At 46.2% G+C, this 16,419-nt stretch overlaps 1 protein-coding gene across 3 annotated transcripts in view; it reads left to right on the top strand.

The window, feature by feature from the left end:
- The window catches only part of CACNA1A (calcium voltage-gated channel subunit alpha1 A), a 307,922-nt gene that overhangs the window by 37,728 nt on the left and 253,775 nt on the right, over positions 1 to 16,419 (top strand). For all 3 annotated transcript variants that reach the window (XM_030935868.1, XM_030935869.1, XM_030935870.1), the window contains exons 2-3: positions 13,515 to 13,620; positions 15,717 to 15,856. In XM_030935868.1, coding sequence (XP_030791728.1) covers positions 13,515 to 13,620; positions 15,717 to 15,856 — 246 coding nt within the window. The remainder of the gene's footprint in view (positions 1 to 13,514; positions 13,621 to 15,716; positions 15,857 to 16,419) is intronic.

The raw sequence follows: 16,419 nt of genomic DNA, 5'->3' as shown, positions 1-16,419 counted from the left end.
ATGCATAGCTGGAGTGGCTTGGAGGAGACATTGGTTATTGATGAAGAGGTAGGGACATCCTCCAGTGATCAAGAAAGCAGGGGACAAGCATGGACCGTGGTCTCTCCACAGGGAAATTGGAAATGTTAACAGGTTCCATCGGAGTCTTAGCTCCCACCTTCTGTTTTCCTGTGGATCTCAGGATCTTGGCTGCTGGTGCTACCTCTGACTTTGACTTCCCATTGAGCCCAGTAGCACTGGGAGGGACCTTCATGGCATTGGCTGGTTTAAGGAAGACCTTCTTGGCTTTGCTGACTTTCTTGGGCGCCTTCTTGGCTACAGCTGCTTTTGAGGGAGCCCTCCTCACCTCACCTAACTTCTTGGGGGCACCTTTTCCACCTTATCTGAGTTGGGTGGGGCACCTTTTCCACCTTATCTGAGTTGGGAAGGTCTTTCTTTGAGTCTCTTGCTTTCTTGGGGCCCTTCTCACTGGATTTTCTGGGGGCCATGATGGTGGACATCTTCCAGAGCTGGGTTTTCCTTTTGTTCTTGGGAACAAATTTAAGGCTGCCAGTGGCCCCACCTTGGTCTTAGAGTTGATGGTCTGCAGGGAATTTCCAGGTTAAAGGGTTTTTTTGTTTGTTTTGTTTAATTTTAAGACAGAGTCTCGCTCTGTCACCCAGACTGGAGTGCAGTGGCATGATCTCGGCTCACTGCAGCCTCCGCCTCCTGGGTTCAAGCAATTTTCCTGCCTCAGCCTCCTAAGTAGCTGGGATTACAAGCACACACCACCATGCCCAGCTAACTTTTGTATTTTTAGTAGAAACAGGGTTTCACCATGTTGGCCAGGCTGGTCTCAAACTCCTGATCTGAAGCGATCCGGCCACCTCGGCCTCCCAAAGAGCTGGGATTACAGGTGTGAGCCACCACGCCTGACCTCCAGGTTTAAGTTTAAACCATGAAGTAGATGAACTGTGTAGAGAGAGGCCAGGGAAATGGAGGATTTTACTGACCACTGAATAGGGATGTCACTACTGCCAGAGAGGAAAAGGACTTCCCCTTGGCGGAGTGAACATGTAAAGGAAAGTGGTTGAAAATTGAATCAGGAGACAGAGACCTCACACCACTCAGAGGTCCCTAGAGAACTTTACTGACCTGGAAAAAAAGAGAAACAGGGAGAAAGTCTTCAGTTCTTGTTTGGAAACTGACTCCAAAGCATCCTTACTCCTCACTCTCTTCCCAGAACCCAAGAGTCTGAAATTGATGAATACTTTTTGTTTAAAACTTGGCTTGTTGTTGCTGTTTTTTTTTTTTTCTTTCTGTTTTCATCAAGAGATCTTTATTTTACTTTTGTGTATTTGTGTTTTCCAGGAGTCATGTTAATTCTTCCATGTTTAAACTTTTTGGCCCAGAGGAATTTATACATTTAAATTATGGATTTAATTTCGGAAGGTACACACACAGACACACACACACTCATCTCACTTTTTAAAAACTGGAAAATATAGCCCTGTGAATCTCCAGAAAATACCTAATGTGGGCCGTGTACGGTGGCTCACGCCTGTAATCTCAGCACTTTGGGAGGCCGAGGTGGGTGGATCACCTGAGATCAGGAGTTCGAGACCAGCCTGGCCAATGTGGTAAAAGCCTATCCTCACTAAAAATAAAAAAATTAGCAGGGCGTGGTGGCAGGTGCCTGTAATCCCAACTACTTGGGAGGCTGAGACAGGAGAATCACTTGAACCCAGGAGGCAGAGGCTGCAGTAAGCCGAGATCACCCCACGGCACTCCAGCCTGGGCGATAGAGTGAGACTCTGTCTCCAAAAAAAAAAAAAAAAAAGTCAGTGTGCATCCCCTCTGACACCCAGCAACTTCACATCTTGGAATTTATGCTGCAGGAAAATTATCACAAGTGCACAAGGATGTATGGTGAGATTATTATTATCATTTTGAAAGATAGGGTCTCACCGTGTCACCCAGGCTGGAGTGCAGTGAAGTGATCACAGCTTGCTGCAGCCTCGACCTCCTGGACTTGAGTGATCCTTGTGCCTCCGCCTCCCCAGTAGCTGGGATTACGGGTGTGAGCCACCATTCCTGGCATCCCCCTTAAAAAAAAAAGTTTTAATTAAGAAAAGAATATGGGCTCATTGTTTTGTGTGGCTTTTAAAACGTTTTAAAAATGTGTAGTGTGTCATTTAGAAGGTGAAAAGCTCTTACCCCATCCCACCTCCCAGAGATAACCTTTGCTAGCAATTTCGTGTTTGTCTTTCAAATTGTTTTCCACACACGTTCTTTGTACTGGCTGCTTCCCCTCCTGGGTTACTCTTCTTCCAGATAGAAACAGGGCTCATTCCCTTGCCTCCTTCAGCTTTTATTAAAACATTATTTTCTCTCTAGCTGGACGCAGTGGCTCACACCTGTAATCCCAGTGTTTTGGGAGGTGGGGAGGCAGGAGCATCGCTTGAGCCCAGGAGTTTGAGACTAGCCTGGGCAACATAGCGAGACCCCATCTCTATAAATAAATAATTAATTAATTAATATAAAATGGAAATTTAAAAGGGAGAGGGAGGGACTCTTGAAAACCATCCATATCATGCTTCTCTAAGTGGTTGAGGGCTCAGAGGAAAAAAATCAGCAATTTCACATCATGGAATTTGTTCTGCAGAAAAATTCTCACAAGTGCACAACGATGTGTGGTCAGATGATGATGATGATGATTATTATTGATGAAAGTAGTCGTAGTAGTAGCAGCAGCAGCAGTATTTTAAAAGACAGTCTCGGCCGGGCGCGGTGGCCCACGCCTGTAATCCCAGCACTTTGGGAGGTTGAGGTGGGCAGATCACTTGAGGTCAGGAGTTCGAGACCAGTCTGGCCAACATAGTGAAACCCCAACTCCACTAAAAATGCAAAAATTAGCCAGGTGTGGTCTTTGGTGACTATAATCCCAGCTACTAGGGAGGCTGAGGCACGAGAATAGCTTGAACCCAGGAAGTGGAGGCTGCAGTGAGCCAAGATTGTGCCACTGCACTCCATGCACTCCACCCTGGGTGCTGACCCAGGTTGGGTGCAAGACTCCGTAAAAAAAAAAAAAAAAAAAAAAAACAGAGCCTCACTCTGTCGCCCAGGGTAAAGTGCAATGAGTAAAGGCCCACGATGGGAACCCTGAGGAGAGAGTCAAAGGGAAAGAAAAGAAAAAAAAAAAGCAAAACCAAAATGGGATTTAAAAAAAAATCAGGAGCAATTCACATAACATAAAATTAACCATTTTAAAGTGAACAGCTCAGTGGCGTTTAGTGCACTCTAGTTGTTATGTAACCACCACCTCTGTCTAGCTCCAGAACATTTTCACCACCCCTAAAGGAGACCTTGTACCCATTAAGCAGTCTCTCCCCTTCTCCCCTCCCCCCCACCTTCCTCCAACCTCTGGCAACCACCCATCTGCATTCTGTCTCTATGGATTTACCTATTCTAGGTAGTCAGCAGGATGAGATAGCCCAAAAGTCCATCCATGGATGAACAGATAAGCAAAGTGTGGTATATCTTCCTCAGACATTAGTCTGCCTTAAAAAGGAATGAAATACCGATCCTTTCTACAACACAGATGAACCTCAAAAATACGATGTGGCCGGGCACGGTGGCTTACGCCTGTAATCCCAGCACTTTGGGAGGCTGGGGTGGGCGGATTGCTTGAGTCCAGGTATTCAAGACCACCCTGGCTAACATAGCAAAACCCCATCTCTACAAAAAAATTTGCAAAAAACTAGCCAGGTGTGATGACATGTCCCTGTAGTCCCAGCTATTCAGGAGACTGAAGCAAGAGGATTGATTGAGTCCAGGAGGCTGAGGCTACAGTGAGCCAATATCATGCCACTGCACTCCAGCCTAGGCAACAGAGTGAGACCCTATCTCAAAAAACAAAACAAAACAAAACAAAAGAGTTGATGCTGAGTGAAAGAAGCCGGACACAAAAGGCAACATCATGTATAATTCCATTTACATGAAATGTCCAATGAAGATTTTTTTTTTGGCAACATGTATTTTGAGTCTAATATTCAGTGAGTGGACCACACACATCCACTGCAGTATATTCTTGGAAACATTTCAGATTTGAGAGAAGGTCTGTTCAGTTATGATGGTGGTAGCTGTTGTCGCTTTCCTCCCTCCTTGAAGAAAAGGAACTAAGCCTGGGCGCAGTGGCTCACACCTGTAATCCCAGCACTTTGGGAGGCCAAGGTGGGTGGATCACTTGAGGTCAGGAGTTCAAGACTAGCCTGGCCAACATGGTGAAACCCTGTCTCTACCAAAAATTACAAAAAATCAGCCAGATATGGTGCTGCACACCTGTAATCCCAGCTACTCGGGAGACTGAGGCAGGAGAATTGCTCGCACCCAGGAGGTGGAGGCCGCAGTCAACCGAGATCGCACCATTGCACTCTAGCCTGGGCGGCAGAGCAAGACTCTGTCTCGAAAAGAAAAAAAAAAAAAGAAAAGACAAGTAAAGAAACCAAAAGAAAAAGAAAGAAAAGAAAAGGAACCAAGACCTAGAAAGGCAAAAATAGGAAAGGTTATTTACTCTTAGCAGCAATTGTCATAAAATAATGAACATTTATTGCATGATTACAATGAGATGAATTGTATCCTGTTTTTATAAGCACATTAAGTTTTCTTTTTTTAAAAAATGTATTTATTTATTTATTTTAAGAGATAGGGTCTTGCTCTGTTGCCCAGACTGGAGTGCCATGGTCTGATCATAGCTCAATGCAGCTTCAAACTCCTGGGTTCAAGCAATCTTCCTGCCTCAGTCTCTCGAGTAGCTAGGACTACAGGCATGTGCCAACATGCCTAGCTAGTTTTAGTATTTTTGTAGACAGGATCTTGCTGTGTTGCCCAGGTTGGCCTCAAACTCCTGACCTCAAGTGATCCTCTGCCTTGACCTCCCAAAGGGTTGAGATGATAGGCATCTGGCCCACAGTAAATTTTCTAGTCATCACAGGAACTAAAGTAAACAATATAAAACACTCATTTATTGAGCACTTACTATATGCAGGGCCCTGTATTAGATTACGGTATGTATCAACTCATTCCATTCTCACACAACCTATGAGGTTGGTGCTATTTCCTACCTTTTATATATGAGGAAACTGAGGCTCGGAGAAGGAAACTGCCTTGCCCAAGGTCAAAGCCACGTCTGATCCCCAAATCCTTTCAACTCCTCTATGCTACTATTTTTTAATGCAGATATTGCCAGTGTTCTAAGCAGAAGCATGACTTAGCATGAGTAGACTTCTCATTTCAGAACCAAAGTGTTGGACATTCTTGGATAATATGAAAAAACAAATGACACACAAACCTATTTGATACTCAGTTTTTAATTTTCTCTTCATTTGATTCTCCTGATGACATGATTAATCTTTTTCGCCTATACCCTGTAAGTGAAATGTAGGTCTTTGCAGATGTCTCAGAGAGTGTTAATACTTGCTGCTGGGTTTGTTTTCTCTCCCTGGGGCTTCCCATCCCTGGGTGCAAGTGAAATTAAACTTGTGCCTCTTTGCCGCTGGCCGTGGTGCTGAAAACATCCCGGGCAGCGCTAGGGTTGCCCTTGCTTGCACGCCATCCCTGCTAAGAGGCTTGGACTGATCAGCGAGAGGAGAGATCTTTTCCAGGCTTCGTTTTGGTTAGAACTGTGTGTTGAAGAGTTTGAAGCCCACGTCTGGGAACTGGAGACTGTTTGGATTATTGGAAGTTGAAATAGTCATTAATAATTCCTACTTGAGTTGGGCTTATGAGGGTGTGGACTAGCATGCAATGGTTGGCCTTGACTAACTTGTGGCAGTTGGTTGGGACTTGGGTGAGGTGTAACCTATTTGGTCTAATCCGTATGGTTAGGGCCCCAAGTGCACCTGCATTCTGTTTTTTTAAATAAAGGCAAAATCATTCATCTTCTAACCAGGATAGCTCCTGAGTAGTCTCTGGGGACCACCAGCTTAAAAGCATAGACTGTGGGCTGGACACAGTGGCTCATACCTGTAATCTCAGCACTTTGAAAGGCCAAGGTGAGAGGATCGCTTGAGCCCAGGAGTTCAAGACCAGCCTGGGCAACATGGTGAGACCCTCATCTCTACAAAAATGTTAAAAATTAGCTAGGTGTGTTGGCATGCACCTGTAGTCCCAGCTACTCAGGTGGCTGAAGTGGGTGGATCACTTGAGCCTGGGAGATCAAGGCTACAGTGAGTTGTGATCATGCCACTGCATTTCACCCTGGGCAATAGAGCAAGACCCTGACCAAAAAAAAAAAAAAAAAAAAAGGCATAGACTATGGAGTTGGGCATACCTGGGTGTGAGCCCAAACTCTGCCAGTACCTCCTATGTGACCTTGAGCAATTTGTTTAATCTCTCTGAGCCTGGGTTTTCTTATGTGGAAAGTGGGGCTTGCCACAGAACCCACCTTGTTGCAAGGAATTAACTGAAACAAGATGCTTACCACGGTATCTGCCCAAAGAAGCACTTGGAAACAAGGCAGCTATAATTATGGTTGCTGTGCTTGTTAATGGCCCCCATAATAGTTGATCATATTGCAGACTGAAATTGGGACATGTGTTTAGTGGCCAAGGAATATGTCTTAAACCCATATATCTAGGGTCCTGGTACCCCCTACTCTTTTCCTGGTGATTGTGATGAGCATGGAACTAACATGAAAATAAGGTCTGTTTGGATTCTTCCCACAAGCTCAGTGACCTGGTTGACTGCTACAAGTATCTGTTTTCTTACAACCCACCCATCAGCAGCCCCCATAGTGGAGACAAGTCACAAAGTTGACAAACCTGATTTGATTTTCACACCAACCACAGGAGGTTTGAAATGAGATGAGGGTGAAGTGCACCACAGAGGGCTGCAAGGATTACTTGGACACTGCAATGTCTTGGGAGCCATCAGCCATGCCCACTTTGAGAATTTTCCTTGATGTCCTGAATCCCAAGAGCAAGGTCCTGTTCACAGATGCAAGCCCTCCTTCTTCCCTACGCAAAATTGCTTGGTCTTTTCCAGGGTCACATCAGCCTCTCTCCCGGGCCTCTGCAGGTCCTGATCAATTCCATTGTGTATCGAGCTCTGTATCTCCTCACCTGCCTGCAGGGCTGTTTGCTATCCTGAGCCATTTCCGGAGCCAGGTTTTCCTTCCATCAGGGATGCTTCTCTTCTTTCAGCCCCTGCCCCCCTTTGGCCTCCTAGGATAGCTGATTTTTCTGGATCCCGCTGACACAGGTGCTTTCTCTCTGAGCCAATCAGGAAGCAGAAAGGCTCAGCTCAGCTAACAGAAGCATTGCTCACCGCAGCTGTGAGTTAGAACTCAGGCTTTCTAAATCGGGAGGATCAGGCATGACTTGAGGTCGGGCTGAGAAAGCCTCGCCACCCCCCCCAGCTCGACTACCCAGTGCAACCTTTGACTTCTGCCTAGGGCAAGGCATCTCTTACCACACCAAGAACTCGCCAGCCCATCTTTCTTTCATCTGGGCACCAAGTACCTCATTGCATATTTCAGGGGGTTTCACTGTGTCCTTAACATGCTCATGGAGACTTGGCTTGAGATGAGGTCAGGGTTTACAGGCAGGACAACCCATACCCCCTTCCTTCATTTCCTCCACTGGTGATTTTTGTTTTGTTTTGCTTTGTTTTTGAGACGGAGTCTCGTTCTGTTTTCCAGGCTGGAGTGCAGTGGTGTGATCTCGGCTCACTGCAAACTCCGCTTCCCAGTTTCAAGTGATTCTCCTGGCTCAGCCTCCCGAGTAGCTGAGATTTGTAATCTCATAGTAGCATCTGCCACTATGCCCAGCTAATTTTTGTATTTTTAGTGGAGATGGGGTTTCACCATGTTGGCCACGCTGGTCTCAAACTCCTGACCTCCGGGTGGTCCCCCCGCCTTGGCCTCCCAAAGTACTGGGATTACAGGTGTGAGCCACCGCACCAGGCCCTTCCACCGGTGTTTTTTTGAACATCTACTCTCCTGGGCACAGAGCATTCTCCTGAATGCTCTCCTGGGCACAGAGAATGAAGCAATGAACAAAGTAGACAAAAAGTCCCCACGTGCATAGAGCGTGCAGTCTCGTGGGAGAGACAGGGAACAAGATAAAGAAGAAAAAAATAGCAGATGCTTGTCTGGGGACGGGAAATAAAGAAAGAAAAAAATAAGCAGGCAAAGGGGGTTGATGGATATGACCTTTGACTAAAGGCCTAAAGGAAGTGAGGGAGGGAGTCATGTGGATGTCTGGGGAAAGACTATTCCAGGAGAATGAGCAGCAGGTGTAAAGGTCCCTGGGTAGAAATGTGCCTGGGGAGTTTGGGGAATAAAGGGGAGGCCGATGTTGCTGGAGCTGAGTGACTAAGGGAGACAATAGAGGAGATGAGGGGAGGGAGGTAATGGGAGCAGGTCATGCACCTTGCTGGTGCTGGGAGGACTTTGTTTTTGCTTTTGAGTGAGATGGGATCCATGGGAAGGCTTTGAGTACTTCCACATGCGTTAGGCTGAAATTTTCTTTTCTGCTTTTGTCTCATTCCAACATTGCTCTTATTTCTTCAAAATCTTGGGTTTCTTCTCAGTCTCTTTACCCAAGTGGGAGCAGAAGGCTGGTACCCAGGGCTCTTCAGTTCTCCCCCTGGGGTCAGAATGTGGAGGAGAAAGCTTGGAGGAGAAAGAGGAACCCCCACCTCTTTCTGGATGACTCAAAACCGCAATTACCTGAGCTCCTCCTTCTACCCCTGAAATAGAGGCACTTAGCACTTCCTAAACTTCCCGGTGCGCACAAATCCCCTGGTGATCTTTTTAAATGCAGATTCTGACTCAGCAGGTGGATGCGGGGCCTGAGGCTGCATTCCTAACAGGTGCTGGTTCTGGGACCACACTTTGAGTAGCAAGGGTCTAAAGTCTTTGTTGCAGATGTCCATCTGGGGCATGTCTGTGGACACTTGCTGGTGTGTGGGTGAGCAGAGGGAGAGGGGATGATGTTGGAGAAGCAGTGTGAGTATCTGTGTTTTACAAGAAGTAAGAAAATGAAGCAAGGTGGGAGATAAGAACCTCTTTCTTTTTGCCTATGTGCTAAGGTTTCATTGCCATACCCAGAGAGCCCTGGGTCTGAAATCCAGGCGACACTGGCTGGTTGAAACCCTGATATTGCAGCCCATGAAAGTGCTGCATGCTGCATGGCGGCCTTCTGGGACTCTTCCTGGAACCTTCAGTGCCGGAGCCGATCCAAAGGAAGTCACATCCCTGCCATTGAGGGGCAGTAGGCCAGGGAACCGGAGGAGTGGGATGGTAGAAGCGCGTGTAAGGAGACTGAGTTGGCAGGGAGAGGAAGCGAAGTCAGTTTCAAATCATAGTGAGAGGAGACCAGGGAAGGGCTTGGCGTTGCTGCTCTGTGTACAAATATTGTCTCTTATTTTCCGGGCTGCAGGGTGAGGCAGAGTGGAGTATTTGTGCAACACAGCCCAGCTTTGTTCTCTGGGCTCCTAATGCCTGTCAGCTCGGAGGCAGAAAGCCAATCAGAGATGATCGTCGGCAAGGCCAGCTTTTGTTGGCTCCCCAAATTGCCCTGAGTCTCAGATTTTGCTTTTCAGAGTGTGCGTGGAGCTCGCCTTCAGCTGCTTTCAGCTGGAGGCAAAAGCTGAAGCTGGTGACAAGGAAGCCTGGTTTTCCTGGCTTTCCGAGAGTTTTACTGAGGGGGTTTCTGTTTCACACTCCGTTTTCCCACCTGGAAAGCGGGTTCCACTCTCCCTCCTGCCTGGAAGGGATGGTTTTATGGTGCTTCCAAAATGCCAAACCTAACTCCAGGGCAGAAGAGGAGACTGAAACCAATTAATTTTCCAAAGGATAGAGCTAGGAGGAGGGGAGAGGTTTAACGTGGTCAAGTTTCGCAAGACGCACTAATTGATCCCTCTACAGAACACGGGATTTCAGTGCCCCCAGGGGATACTCAGCAATGTTTAGAGACCACTTGAGGTTGTCATCACTGGACAGGAGGGGATGCTACTGGCATCTAGCCCACAGAGGCCAGGGATACTGTTGAACGTACTGCAGTGCCCAGACAGCCCCACCAAGGAGAACGATCCACTCCCAAACCTAGTGCTGAGGTTGGGAAACCCTGCTCCAGAGTAACCAACACCCTATGGCTTTTTCACTCAAGCAGCCACTTCTCCAATGCCTACGCCTCCTTCTCAGAGATTGCCAGATCCATACGCTTGTTGGAGTGGCGCACTTCTGAGGGGTGTGGCGGGGGGACAGCGGATATTCCCATTCACCGGCTGATCAGCAGCAGGTCAGGAGCTAATATGAAATGAACAAGATAGACCCTCCCTACCTGCCCTGCAGATCCTCTGGTGGGACACTTGGGAGGGAGGCCTCCTCGACCCAGATGACAGTTCCCAGGATGCAGGGAGGAGTTTACCTGTGCAAACTGGAGAGAATGCAAATGGGGCACATAGAGATATGGACATGGACGACCCCTCCCCTGCCTCGGGTCTTGGAAGAGCAGATTCTCAGAGGTCTGCCCTGATCACTGTAATTTTTTTTTTAATTGAGGTAAAATTAATATAACACAATTAACAATTTTAAAGTGGCATTTAGAGCTGGGCACAGTGGCTCATGCCTGTAATCCCAGCACTTTGGGAGGCTGAGGAACGAAGGTTGCCCAGGAGTTCAAGACCACTCTGGGCAACAAAGTAAGACTCCGTCTCTTAAAAAAAAAAAAAAAAATTAGGTACTCACGGTGGCGTGCACCTATAGTCCCAGCTACTCAGGAGGCTGAGGCAGGAGGATTGTTTGAGCCTAGGAATTCAAGGCTGCAGTGAGCTGTGATCATGCCACTGCACCCCAGCCTGGGTGATGGAGCAAAATCATGTTTCTTTAAAAAAATAAAAATAAAAAAAGAAAGAAGAGGGGAGGGAGAGGCGTTTAGTACATTCACAATGTTGTGTAACTATCACCTTCATCTAGTTCAAAAACATTAAGCAGTCACTCCCATTTCCCTTCCCATTCCCCAGGAACAACAAATCTGCTGTCTGTCTCTGGATTTGCCCATTTGGGAGATTTATATACATGGAATCATACAATATGGGGTATTTTATGTCTGCTTCTTTCGCTTGGCGTAATGTTTCCGAGGTTCATTCCTGTTCTAACGTATCAAGTATTTCATTCCTTTTTTTCTGTCTTTTTTTTTTTTTTCTTTGAGATAGAGTTTTGCTTTTGTTGTCCAGGCTGGAATGCAATGGCACAATCTCGGCTCACCACAACCTCCACCTCCCGGGTTCAAGCGATCCTCCTGCCTCAGCCTCCTGAGTAGCTGGGATTACAGGCATGCGCCACCACACTCAGCTAATTTTGTATTTTTTTCAGTAGAGACGGGGTTTCCCCATTTTGGTCAGACTGGTCTTGAACTCCCAACCTCAGGTGATCTGCCTGCCTTGGCCTCCCAAAGTACTGGGATTACAGGCATGAGCCACCATGCCCGGCCTACTTCATTCCTTTTTCTGGCTGAATACTATTCACTTCTGTGGGTAGACCACATCTGTTTATCCATTCATCCATTGATGAAATTTAGGTTGTTTCCATCTTTTGGCTATTGTGAATAGTGCTGCTGTGAACATTTGTGTATGAGTGTTTGTTGGAGTACCTGTCTTACGATCCTTTCCTGTTTACACCTTGGAGTGGAGTTACTGTGTCACGTGGTAACTCTGTGTTTAACGTTTTGAGGAATCAACAAATGGTTTTCTATGGCAGTTGCACCGGTGTTGTTTTGTTGTTGTTGTTGTTGTTTTGAGACAGGGTCTCACTCCCATTGCCCAGGCTGGAGTGCAGTGGTGCAGTCACGGTTCACTGCAGCCTCAACCTCCTGGGGCTCAAGCAATCCTCTCTCCTCAGCCTCCCAAGTAGCTGGCACTACAGGCCTGCGCCACCATGCCCGGCTAATGTTTTATATTTTTTGTAGAGACAGAGTCTCACTTTATTGCCTAGGCTGGTCTCAGGCTCCTGTGCTCAAGTAATCCTCCTACCTCAGCCTCCCATAGTGCTGGGATTACAGACGTGAGCCACCGCACCTGGCCAGCTACACCATTTTATATTCCCACCAGCACGAGGGTTTCAATTTCTTCACATCTTCACCAACACTTGTTTTCTGTTTGTTTTTAATTTTAGCTATCCTTGTGGGTGTGAAGCTGTATCCCATTGGGGTTTGATTTGCACTTCCCTGATCACTAATACCCTCATGTACTTAGTGGCCATTTGACTGTCTTCTTTGGAGAAATATCTATTCCAGCCTCCTGTCCATTTTTCAGTTGGGTTATCTTGTTGTTGTAAATGTTCTTTATATATTCCTGGTACTAGACCCTTATCAGATACATGATTTGCAAATAGCTTCTCCCATTCTGTTACTTTTAACTTTCTTGATAATGTCCTCTGATGCACAAAAGGTTTAAATTTTTATGAAGCCCAGCGTATCTAGTTTTTCTTCTGTGGCTCATGCGTTAGGTGTCAAATCTGATCACAATGTTTTATTTATTTATTTATTTATTTATTTATTTATTTATTTATTTATTTATTATTTTATTTAGTTTTGAGATGGAGTCTTGCTCTGTTGCCCAGACTGGACTGCAGTGGCTTGATCTCGGCTCACTGCAACCTCCACCTCCCATGTTCAAGCAATTCTCCTGCCCCGGCCTCCCAAGTAGCTGGGACTACAGGTGTGTGCCACCACGCCTGGCTAATTTTTGTATTTTTGGTAGAGACAGGGTTTCACCATGTTGGCCAGGCTGGTCTTGAAGTCCTGACCTCAAGTGATCCACCCACCTCAGCCTATATTTATCTATTTTTAATTTATCTTTTTTTTTTTTTTTGAGACAGAGCCTCCTTCTGCCACCCAGGCTGGTATGCAGCAGTACAGTCATCGCTCACTGCAGCCTCCACCTCTTTGGCTGAAGCGATTCTCTCGCTTTGGCCTCCCAAGTAGCTGGGACCACAGGTGCCGGCCATCATGCTGGGCTCTGCCACTATATTTGAAATTGCAGCCCTGACCCTTTCCACTGTCTATAGCCTTTACCATCTTACTACATAACATAGAATATATGATGTACTATATAACATGGTACGTGCAGTGTACTGTATAACGTAGTATACATGATGTAGTTATCTCAATTATTTGCTCCTCCTCTAGGAAGCAGGAGGAAGCTTCTCCTCTTGTCTGCTTTGCTCTCAGCTGTGTCCCTAGCCCAGAACAGAATCTGGCACACAGCAGGTACTGAATGAATATGTGTTTAGTGAATATTGCTGGTGAGATAGAAGGTGAATATCCGCATTTCCCTTTAGAAGTCACCTGCTCTGGGTTTGCAATCTGCAGGGATCTACTCCAGAGAGGAGAACGAATAATTCCACCTGTACTGATGAGTTGGGAGGATCTGGAGGGCTTGAGATCTTTCTGTTGGGGTCCCTGGGCGTGGGTGCCCCTCCAAACACCCTTCTTTTCTTTAAACAAGATTTTTCCTTAATTCCCCAATACTCCCTTTGAATATATGATTTTAGCCACCATCATAGCGAATTGCATCGTCCTCGCACTGGAGCAGCATCTGCCTGATGATGACAAGACCCCGATGTCTGAACGGCTGGTGAGTGGTGTCTTTTCTCGGGGGCTTCTCCTTGGCTTTAGCAGGACTTTGATTTTTGGGGGAGTGGAGCAGGGCACACAGGAGGCTCACAGTCCTGGAGCCCAAAGCCAGATCATGGGAAACCTAAATTTCTTTTTTATTTTTTCTTGAAACAGCATCTCGCTCTGTCACCCAGGCTGGAGTGCAGTGGTTTAATCATAGCTCACTGCAGCCTCCACCTCCTGGGCTCAAGCCATCCTCCCACTGCAGCCTTCTGAGTAACAGGGACTACAGGCACCACCACGTCCAGCTAATTTTCTTATTTTTATCTTTTTTGTAGAGATGGGGGTCTCACTAGGTTGCTTAGGCTGGTCTCAAACTGCCTACTTTGGCATATGACATAATTTCAGGCAGTATACTCAAATGAACATTGTTAATGTTAATAATTATGTCTTGACCAGGCACAGTAGCTCACGCCTGTAATCCCAGTACTTTGGGAGGCCAAGGCAGGTAGATCACTTGAGGTCAGGAGTTCGAGATCAGCCTGACCAACATGGTAAGAGCCCGTCTCTACTAAAAAAGTATATAAAATTAGCTGGATATGGTGGCACACACCTGTAATCCCAGCTACTTGGGAGGCTGAGGCAGGAGAATCGCTTGAACGTGGGAGGCGGAGGTTACAGTGAGCCAAGATCACATCATTGCGCTCCAGTCTGGGCAACAGGAGTGAAACTGTGTCTCAGGAAAAAAAAAAAAAAAAAAAAAGGAAAGAAAGAAAAAAGAATATTACAAAGGATATAGATGAAGCGATGCATAGGGTAAGATATAGGAGAGGGGTGTGGCTGGCAGCTTCCAGGTAGCTTCAGGAGGGGGACTGGTCACCAGAAAGACCAAGGCATGATTCGAGGGTTAGGACTTTCAGCCCCACCCCCCAACCTCTGGAAGGGCAGAGGAGCTGAAAATCAAGTTGATCACCAATGGTCAGTGATTTAAATCCAACCCTCTAATCATGCCTTGGTTTTCCCAGTGACCAGCCCCCATCCTGAAGCTACCTAGAAGCTGCCAGCCGTCAGTCAATCCTTAGCCTACAAAAAGACATCCCTTTGGAGATCCCAAGGATTTTAGGAGTTGTACGCCAGGAAACAATGTCAAAGACCAAACATACATTTCACAAGGTCACTGTCTTCTAAAAACTATAACTAGCCTAGCAAACCTATGATTTCTAGATCTTTGCATTTTCACTTAAAATAATGCTAAATAAAAAGAGTCCGTTGAAAGCCTAGTAAGCAAATAGAAGTACCAGTGGCAAGCTGATATGGAAAAAAAATCATTCAGGCAGAATGAAATGATTGAAGCTTAAGAAACATTGCTGTAACAGATGGGAAGACGTTCACATAGGGGCTCTGATGGAGAAGAGCTTATAGCTTAATTTCAAATATGATAGATTATCAGCTGGAAGCCAGAACCAGCTGGAGGTTCTGCAGAGGAACTGGAGGTGAGGATACTGGTCACTTATCAGCCAGTACAGAAGTCCTATTCCAAACCTTTAACAATCTACCAGCTGAGAACCATCCTAAGGGGTCAGATTTAGGAGTGAGGTCAATGCACAAGCTCCAGCCTCAAATGCCTTGAACGCTGCGTGTGACAAGTAAATCCTCTAAACCAATGCTTTCCATTAGAACTTTCTGCAGTCACAGAAATGATCTCCATCCGCCCTGTCCAGTAGGATCGTCACTTGAAATGTAGCCAGTGTGACTGCAGAATTGCGTTTTTAAATTTTATTTCATTTAAATTAATGTTAATTGAAATAGCCACATGTGGCCTGTGACTGTCGTATTGAATAAAGCAGGTGCAGACAAGCAATTCTGTTTGGCCAAGTGATATGTGAGGTTGGCCCAAAAGGAATGAAGGAGGAAGTTGCCTTCTCTGAGCATTGGCTTTGCTTGCAAAAGGCTTTGGACAAGAGAACTCTACAAGAGGCAGTGAGGGGTGGTGAGTGCAGGAGGGTCGAGGGAAGTGAGAGGGTGATGGATACTGATTTCTAGGTGGGCTGGTTCCCTGGTCTTGCCAACATCTGCCCAGCCCAAGACACTGACCTTGCCTTCTCTCCCTTCCAGGATGACACAGAACCATACTTCATTGGAATTTTTTGTTTCGAGGCTGGAATTAAAATCATTGCCCTTGGGTTTGCCTTCCACAAAGGCTCCTACTTGAGGAATGGCTGGAACGTCATGGACTTTGTGGTGGTGCTAACAGGGTAAGTGGCACGTGCTATACTCTTTGGATTTAACTAGCTGGAGGATTACGAGGCTTTTGGTTGGTGTGGTTTGCGCCAGGCTCAGGAAGGCTGAGCCCTTGTGTTCTCCGTCCCCTCATTATGCACCTGCCTCCTTTCTGCCAACACCCCACATCCATATCTCAGCTGTATATTACAGCAGATGCTTTCTGTTACAATTAAAATAATAGCTCATTATCGTTGGCTGCTTTATGCGCATTCTCTAATTTAATCCTTGCAACAACCCACTGAATTAGGAAATATTAATATTCCCATCTGACCACTGAGGAGTCGGAAACTCAGAGCGTAACTTGCTTAAGGCCACCAAGCAAGTAAGTGATGAAACTGGGATATGAACAGAAGATTATGCATTCCAGAACTCAAGGTTTTAAGTGTTGTACGTGCATGGGTCTCTTGATTTGCTTGAGGATATCTTGCTTTTATTTCAACTTGGTGAATGTTTTTTGAGAATGTCTGGGTGCAAGGGATTGTGATTATGACAAAGGAGAAAAGCAAGCTAAATAAGATACAGTCACTGTCTTCAA

The sequence above is a fragment of the Rhinopithecus roxellana genome, chromosome 8 (assembly GCF_007565055.1).
Source record: "Rhinopithecus roxellana isolate Shanxi Qingling chromosome 8, ASM756505v1, whole genome shotgun sequence".
NCBI lineage: Eukaryota > Metazoa > Chordata > Mammalia > Primates > Cercopithecidae > Rhinopithecus > Rhinopithecus roxellana.
This window is presented reverse-complemented; position numbering and strand designations above follow the sequence as displayed.